Source organism: Phasianus colchicus, chromosome 26, assembly GCF_987193195.1.
Source record: "Phasianus colchicus chromosome 26, bPhaCol1.hap1.1, whole genome shotgun sequence".
Classification (NCBI taxonomy): Eukaryota; Metazoa; Chordata; class Aves; order Galliformes; family Phasianidae; genus Phasianus; species Phasianus colchicus.
Genome location: NC_143461.1, coordinates 544,814 through 554,199, shown reverse-complemented (window position 1 = coordinate 554,199; position 9,386 = coordinate 544,814). Strand labels below are relative to the sequence as shown.

The window sequence follows — 9,386 nt, the reverse complement described above, 5'->3', positions numbered from 1 at the left end:
CTAGAGCGAATGTCAAATATACCTAGTGGCCCACAAGCATTATTAGTGAAGGCAATCGCAGATCTGGGTGAGGGATTAAAAGCCCAGGCACAAGCTAGTCAGTTGCAGGTGATGGCAGCTCTTGCACCCTTGCAAGCATCAGAAGTCCACACACGCTGAGCAACAGATGATACTCCTGCATGAAACACTGGCAGCAAAAGGACTAGTGATAGCACTGGAAAAGATCCAGCATACGTCCCCCTGGAAATATCTCGGTCTGATATTAAATGATACAATCGTCATGCCGCAAAAGCTTCAATTGAAGACAGACATAAGGACTTTAAACGATGCCCAGAAATTACTAGGAGACCTACAGTGGCTATGGCCCATAGTCAGCATTCCAAATGAACTTATAGAATCACTGCGACCTATATTGCGGGGAATGGATCCTGCTCAGTCGGTTGAACTCTCGACAGAACAATATCGCACCATACAACAAATCGCCGAAGGAATAACCCAGAGCTGCGTACGACATAGAGATCCAGAGTTGCCGTTACAGCTTATTGTGTGTATCACTGTGGGTTCCAGCACGGTGGACCCAGGCAGCGGTAAAGAACACCACAGAAGAAACCCAGGAAGAATCTAATGATGAAGCCTGTGATCATCATATGGGTGGTAACATGGGTGATGATAGCAGCAGTATGGGTCCCGCCACAACCAAAGCAAAATGTGTGGATTACCCTGGCCAATAAGACTGGCCAAGACTATATCTGCCTGTCAATGAGCACACCTAGCAACCCATTCACAACATGTCTAGTAGGGGTGCTGCTGGATGTTCTGCCATGTCTCACAGAGGTGCACTCATGCCAAAGAAATGACTCACACAGATACGCAGACCAGTGGGACTTAATAGTGCCATACTTCCCAGGGGCAGGAGTAGAACCACAGGAGCTCGAGTTATTAGGCTCCTTGCAGGCTGACATCTGTATCTATTTTAATTGGACAAGTCGCGCAAGAAGCAGTAACAATAATACAATTATTGTAAATTCCTCTCTACTGATTTTTCAAAATGAGTCAGCTTGGTGCAATTACACGTCCAGTAACAAATCAGTATCATCGAACACCCCGATTCGATTACCAGAGGGGGTGTTCTTAATTTGTGGGGATCGGGCGTGGTGCAGTATTCCATCCCGCCTAGAGGGAGGACCATGCATGTTAGGAAGGCTTACCCTCCTCAACCCAAACACCAGTACAATACCGAAAAGCACACAGACATAAGAGAAGGGTATCTCATGCATTTCAGAGTGACTGTGATGATAACGTAGATTTCTGGAATTTTGAAAAACGTCTTTTCGCCTCGCTTCTTGCTCCAGGCGTAGCAGCTGCAAAAGCCTTGAGCACGCTTAACAAACTAGGATGCTGGCTTGCTAAGCAGACAAATGCCACTTCAAGGGTATTAGAGGAATTGTTGGTAGATACAGATTCAGTCAGGCATGCCACGCTGCAAAATCACGCTGCTATAGTCTTTTTACTGCTGGCTCACGGGCATGGATGTGAGGACTTTGATGGAATGTGCTGCATGAACCTCATGGAACACTCGTCTTCAATACACCAACAAATAGCTAAGCTACAAACCCTCACCAGCCATTTGCAAAAAGAAGAGGGTTTGGGATTAGAGGACTGGCTCCGTGGGCTAGGAATTGGCCCATGGTTTCGAGACATCATCCGATTTGTGCTTATGATATGGGGGGTATTCACTGTGTTACTGCTGGTGGTGCCATGTGTGTTCTCTTGTCTACAGTGCTTAATACACCGGGCAATTGATAAGGTAGTAGGAGCTAGCCTAGTTGTCCAAAAAGAAAACAGGGGAAGTGCGGAGAGCGTGATTGAATCCTGGCTTGCTGAGAAAGGCCACATAGACAGCATTCGGCTGATGAGGCGAGAGTAAACAAGACAAGGACACGGCGCCCTTGAGCAATGCAACAGAATGTGAAAAGAAGGGAGCAGAATGTAGAAAAGAAAGACAAATAGCATGGTCTGCAAGTAGCTGAAGAGCTTATCAGGAGCTCGGGCTTTGCAATATGTATGAGCTTCATTAACGCCAACATAAATGCACGCAACCTTCTGATTAAAGTTGAGACTTTCTGATCAATTATGTGGTCGTGTGTCTGTCTCCCGCCGAGCTCCAACAGTTTAGTGGAATTTTTTGTTCTGCTATACAGATTGTTTTTCTTTTCCGTCTACCATTCTGTGGGCCCAATGTACTGGACATTTTTGCTGTGATGTTCCTCAAGTCATCCGACTGGCTTGTGCTGACACCCGCATGGCTGAACTACAGATGGTGTTTAATGGTGGAGTGATTCTCACTATTCTTTTTGCGATCTTGACAATTTCCTACATTGTCGTCTTGAAATTAAGGACATGCATCACAGAAGGAAAATGGAAACTCTTTTCTACTTGAGGAACTCGGATAACCATTGTGAGCTTAATATTCATCCCCTTCATTGTCATCTCTGCTTGGCTTTACGAGAAATTCCCTATAGACAAGGTAGTGTGTGTTATTTGTACTGTGATCTCACCAATGCTAATCCTGTTGATTGACACAGTCAAACACTGAGATGAAAAACGTCATCAGGAAAACACTGGGAAAAATCTTTCTCAGGAAGGATACAGAAACCACATAGTAGATCCAAAGAGATGAGATCTGACATTCGATGAGAAAACTACATTCTCTGCTGAGATCATCATTTCTTCTGTATCATCTACAAACTGGGTGTGCATTTGACTCCTGCATCCAGATTATTTATATAAAATTAAAATAAATAAAACTGAGCTCTTTGGAACCCCACTAGTGACTGGCTTTAAACCCATTTATTATAACCCTTGGAGCCCAATCCATCAGCCAATTGTTCATCCATTTTATTACATAATTGCCTAGCTGTATGCTGGACATTTTGTCCGTAAGGACACAGTGAAAAACATTATCAAAAGCTTCGTAGAAAGCCAAAAAGATTACATCTACTTGATCAGCTAGGTGGGTAACCTTGCCTTAGAAGGAGATTAAGGTCATTGAATAGGCCTTTTACTTTGTGAATCTATGTTGGCTGTGACCAATAACTGCACTGTCCTTCAGCTGTTCTTCAGTAACTCCCAAAATAATCTCTGTTATTTTTATCAGGCACCAAGATAAGACCCACAGACCTGTAATTAACACTATCTTCTTTCTTGCCCTTCTTGAAAAATGGGCTGTTTGCCAGCTTCCAGTCAACGGAGACTTTCTCCAGATTCCAAAGACCATTGAAAACTAACTGAGAGAAGCCTTGCAAAGCTACTGATCCAAAGGGACTGCAATATGCTCCAAAAAATATGGGATTGCTTGGAATTGTTGTGATCATGTTCCATTAAATTCAGTTGCCAGTCCTTACTGAAGAAAGTCCTCCAGTGTATCAGTGATCTGTTCATGGATGCAATTCCAGAGGGAGGATGCTGCAGTCCAAGTCAAAACCTCTTCCTGGGAATACAGGAGATTGTGGCTTCACCTATGGGAGACATGCTATTTCATGGCACTGACTTACAAGTGAAGGAACTATTGGATGAAGTGAGCAGACTATGCACTTTCAGGGAATCAGAACAGGACTGCAAGAGGAGACAGAGCAGACGCAATAGACTTAGTTTCATGCTGCAATGAAGGAGTGATAGCTAAGAGGTTACACTTGATTAAGTGGTGATGAAGTCTCCCAGGATGGGGAAGGATGGGTGTTTGTGGCATCTGACATTAGGAGAAAAGCACTCTTGACTTTGTGACATTGTCTTTTGTCAAATGATGTGTAGAAGATGTGTTAAGGAAGGGGGTAAATAACAACAATAACAAAAAAACCATACTTCAGAGGCAAATATATTTGGATATCTACAGCATACCATGAACAGTGTTACATGAGAACTGAAAATACCATGACCTGTAGGGTGCAATGCTTTCTGGAATATTACTGGAGAATTTAGTGGATGAAGCCATAATTAGTTCACTCAGCATCTACACTGCCTAAAGAAGTTACACTGCCTTAAGAAAATCACGTTCTTTGAAATCATAGTTTCCAAACAAAAATAATTTATTTGACTGACTCCATCTCAAAGCAAGACTAAGAAGTGGATTACAGGGCAAGTACAAGGGGCAAGACAAAAATGTCTAAGGCAGTAGAAATTTAAAAAGAGTTAGCTGAATTTCTCCCTAGAAATGCCTATTAATTTTGCAGGAATCCTTATGACTAATTCAGACATTTGCATCTGCGTTGCAGATGTCTGTGACTGTATAGATAAAGCTTATGATCAGTATTTCCTCTAAGTCTGTGACTACATTGTCTTCGATTTTTACTTAATAGTTGTGTTCTGATTTCAGATTGCAGTGTTTCTCAGTGAAAAACAAAGCTTGCCTACAAGCTAGATCATCCAGCAGCCTGGACATTCTCCCTTTGTGGAAAAGTAATTGACTCATTAAATGACAGAATCATGAAAGAGTCTAACAAGAAGGCAGCATCAATAGTGAAAATTCGACCATGAGCTGAAATCTTGAACAAACATGCTTGTACCTGAATCAGTAGTCCATTAATGGTTTTATGGAGCCTCAACATCTACCAAATTATTTCTAATAAAATTAAAAGATTTTTAACAACAACTTCATAGCAACAACTGTCATGTCCTGCCTATAAGGGGAGAGAAGAGTTGACCAAACGCACGAATATCCCTGGTTAGGTTAAGGAAAAATGATCTGCAGACGTCCAAAAACAATCATCAATTTAAATGAGAATCTATATACAACAATTATCCCAAAAATATTGGCAAGCAATTATGCATAAAATATTGACCCTCTAATGCTTAGAATTGATCTTAAACCATGCAGCTAAACCATATGACTGACAGAAGAGGACTTCTTGAAGATTACTGATTAGGTACATTATGCTGTGTACAGTGCACAGTCCAGATTTTTTTCCTAAGAAAATTGCAAAACTGCATTAAGAAATCAAGAAACAAGCTTTTTTTTTTTTTTTAAACTCTACACCAAAGTGTGTGTTTGCAGACCAACTTCCACATCGAACTTTTGATCTCCTTGTTACACAGGGTGTAGATCATGGAATTTGTCAAGGGGAAGATGACCGTATGGAAAAGAGCAACAATCTTTTCCATTGGGACAGTCTGAAAGGGTAAGACATAGATGTAGATAGCTGGGCCACACATGACAAAAACCACAATGATGTGGGAAACACAGCTGGAGGTTATTCTGTTCTTTGCCTTGGTGGACTGTGTCCGGAGCTTCAGCAATAGGAACGTGTAGGAGATTAGGAGAAGAGCAAAACACAAGACAATGACAACTCCATTGTTGAGGAACATCAAAAGTTCCACTGTGTAAGTGTTAGCACAGGCCAACTTAGCCAGCTGACGGACATCACAGAAGAAGTTGTCCAGGACGTTGGGTCCACAAAAGGGGAGCTTGATGGTGAGAGCAAATAGGATGATGCCATGAATGAAGCCACTGCCCCATGAAGCTCCAGCCAGGGCACAGCATGCAGTTCTGTTCACAAGCATGGTGTAGTGAAGAGGCTTGCAAATGGCAACATAACGGTCATAGGCCATGGTCAAGAGCAGGAAAGCTTCTGCTGCTCCCAGGAAGTGAAGAAACAAAAGCTGGACCATGCAGGCATTGTAGGAGATGGTCTTAGGGTTTGAGAAAAAGTCAGCCAGCATTTTGGGTGGGGTCACAGAACAGTAGCAGATATCCAAGAACGCCAAATTGGCCAGGAAAAAATACATGGGTGATCCCAGTTGGGAATCCCCCTGAATTGTGAGAATGATAAGGATGTTGCTTGGGAGAATTATCATGTAGAACAGCAGGAAGAAGAAGAAGAGAACTGATTGGACATTGTGAGTTTGGGACAATCCTAACAGAACAAACTCTCTAACTACAGTATAATTTTCACCCATTTTGACTCTGCCAAACCGTGAAAAACAAGCAGTAATAAACACACCAGTACAAATATATTGCAATATTTAAGCACCTTGAGGTATACTTAGACTACTGAAAATGCACACTCTGTGACCATTGGCTAGTTTTATGGAACTCCTTATTCTGAAGTACTTGAAAGCTAGTAATTTAGATTCCCACTATCTCAGGCATCGTATTGGAATTGTGAACTGAAAGTAAACATCATTAGATGTTCCATGTTTTCTCTGCACACTAGGAACCGGTACCTGGATTAAATCTAGGTGGTAAAGCATTAGTCCAGCCTCCTATAGTAGGCTAATCTTCGTGGTTTGCACTGTAGCTATCTTGATCTTAACTAGCGTTGATACAACCTCTCCAAATGAGCAAAGTAAGCCTTTCCAAGGTAATGTACATCTCATTCTAATGCAGACAGTCAAAGATAGGTGAATTGCAGTCTAAAATTGCTCAAACCTAGAATCACATTCCCAGCTGTCTTTCAGGGGAGCTAAGGGTGCTCAGATCATATGCAGACTTCCACTTTTCCTCAAAGAGATCCCACAACAATTGTCAATTTTCCAATGAAGTCATCAGAACATTGGAAATATAGAGAAAAGTCAATTATCTAAGTATCTCTATGAAATTAATATGCCAAGAGTTGGAAATAAGACAAACATAGAAAACAAATCAGTATTCTCCATGGAATTTATCAAATATTTTCATTTTCATACGTTTTGAATGAAACAGTGATTCATTTGACCTTAAAAAAATCAAAGTTGTTTTAGAATTCTATTTATCCACTCATTCATCTCAATTCTTTTTCTGCTTTTGAGTCACGAGAAAGTTATGTTAGTTTTTGCATTCCTCCTTTTACATCTTTCTTCTATCTTGATGCAAAGATGGTATGTTTGTATGAATGACTATTACTGCATTAATAGCATGGCTGGCAATGTTGAGCTAGAGAAGAAAACATACTGAAAATGCTGTGATAGGAGTAGATACTCAGACATGTAAAAGTCACTGATTTAAAACAGGTTTAGTTTACTTCCCTTACTGAGACCAGTGAGAAATGAAACTCGTTTTGACACTGAAAACTAAAAATTTTATATTATGCCTTGAAATAAGCAAAAAATCTTACCATTTTTTATTTAATTATAGAATCATTATGGTTGGGAAAGACCACTTAGATCATCTAATCCTACCATCAGCCCATCCCCTCCATGCCCACTAAACCATGTCCCCATATCTCATCTTTCTTACATGGACAGTTGAACGGCTCATTGTATTAAATGTGTGTATAAATTAGTCCATATTGTCCGATACCTAATTACCTTCCAATATTTAATGGGAGCTTTTAAACAAAAGGAAGAATGACGTATTACACAGAGTCACAGAATTGCAAAGTACATGCTTTGATCAAAGAAAATTCATTATCAGTCTCATTAATGTTTTGGTAGTCTAACCAGAATTTAATGATCACTCATTTCTTGTCCAATCTCAATAATACTAACACTCACTTATCTTCTGTTTAAGAATAAATAAGTATGTCTCTCTTTTCTTAATTATCACCCTTCTTGTCATCAGTTCAAAGCAGTATTCCTGCTCCTCAGTCAAGGTGAGCCATCCACATCTTAATGTCCTGTGGAGGGAGAAGAACAGCATAGTCTGAGGCACTTTTCCTCCTTAGTTATTCAGAGTTCACTCAGGCTTATAGATACCAACATTCACGTGTGAATACAAGAGAACTGAGACCTGAACTCTCCTAATCCTTGCACAGCTTACTGACTGTCTTCCTCAGTGCTCCCCAAGTACCAACAGCTCCCAGCTGTTCAAACTCCTAGCTTCACTCCATACTATAACTTTATTTCTGAAACCAACCCCAGCTTTAACCTCCTACAAATACATGCCATCAGCTTCAATATATACCTCCATTTCAGGAGCTTTGCTGGTCCATCATCCTATTCTGAAGTCTTCCTTCTCTTCCACACACTCATGTTTAATACTTCTGTGCGTAGACCAAAGGTCCCACCTATTCTGGACTCACCCAAATGGCCATTTGTTGCCCTGTCTGCATGTCAGCGCTAACACCACAGCCTGCAGCCAGTGTCTGTGACCTTATCTGTACCACCTGCTGATAGGAGAGGAGCACTGTGTGCCAGAGGACAGAGATTTTGTTGTATTCTCTAGATATTCTTTGTCTCTTTAAGAGACAGCGGGGACTGCGGGTGTTTTTCTGTTCCAAAGCTGAAGGTAATATAATTGTGGCAAACAGCTGTGCTAACTCAGATACCCACGGGTCTCAATTAAAGTCGCAAGGTGTATGATTGTTTACAATTATTTATTACTATTTATTATTTATTTTAACATGTATTATTCCTGGACCAGGTGTTTCATTAATAGGTAAAAAAGTTTGTTAGAAAATATAATAAATAAAAATATATAATTTATAATTATAATATTTATTTATTTATTATAATATAATAAATATAATAAATCATTCCAGCTTCTTCTTAGATATCAGAGGGGCTGAGGGCAACTGAGCTTAGATTCTCAGTGATGTCCAATCTGGCATCATAAGCACAGGGAATATATAGACTGATTACAGATCCACAAATAACATATCAACCAAGTCGCACTCAAATGAACCAAAACGGCCCCTCCGTAAGAAATTTGGTTGTATTCAATGAGAACATTCACAGTGAAGTTAATGACTGGCACTAATTAATGAAGTAATGAACTGTAGATTCTTTTGGATTGCTGTCAATAATGCACTGTCTGCAGAGCATATGCGAGTACCATGAGCGTCCCATAGCACTACTAAGTTCCCATCTCTGTAGTGTTATCACAGAATCTCACTTTGATGTTTCCATCTCATTCCACCGTTTGTGCTGCACCTTCCCTTTAGAGGGATAATAATCTCAATAAGTCACCTTCAATAATTGAATACCAGGTGCTGTGTAGAGGTCCCCTACAACTTTCTTCTTTAAGAGTCCATGTTTAATTTTGCTCAAATGACTGATATATTATGCTTCTGATATGCAAATGAACCACCAATCTCTGACTTTCACATTCTGTGCATTCTGATCTGGGAATGCACAGGACGGAAAGCTATTTTCTAAAATTCTTTGTATCAATTAATTTCCTTTATTTTACGAGCTTAATTTCTAATGGGAGCTTTAATTTGATGGGAGCTCTCATAGTCCACCGACAAAGATACATACTTCAAGAAAGTGTAAAAGAGATAAACTCAATGTGTTGTTCTTGGTTGTTTTGTTTCCTCTCTTTCCCAGAAAAAAACTTCTTTTAATTTGCATTGGTGGTGTATCAGTGAGTCAGATGAATCAGGACTGGGAGATTCGTACTTCACAATCTGAGTGCCTGGCTCAGACTTAATGATGCAACATTTACATGGCCACAGTTAGGTTGGCAAAGGCTA

General features: G+C 40.4%; 2 protein-coding genes across 2 annotated transcripts; one reads left to right on the top strand and one right to left on the bottom strand.

Annotated features, from left to right (window-relative positions):
- Positions 1–627: 627 nt before the first annotated feature.
- On the top strand, positions 628–1,927 carry LOC149914851 (uncharacterized). The gene is given in 3 exon segments (XM_090124826.1): positions 628–1,235; positions 1,237–1,711; positions 1,781–1,927. Coding segments are annotated over 3 exon segments (1,230 nt in total).
- A 3,092-nt stretch (positions 1,928–5,019) lies between these two features.
- Positions 5,020–5,952, bottom strand: LOC116238949 (olfactory receptor 4N5-like). The gene has a single exon (XM_031608890.1). The coding sequence runs from the start codon at positions 5,950–5,952 to the stop codon at positions 5,020–5,022; it is 933 nt and encodes a 310-aa protein (XP_031464750.1).
- Positions 5,953–9,386: the final 3,434 nt, after the last annotated feature.

Coding starts and splice junctions, on each gene's coding strand:
- LOC116238949 (XM_031608890.1), bottom strand. CDS start 5,952: ATGGGTGAAAATTATACTGTAGTTAGAGAGTTTGTTCTGTTAGGATTG.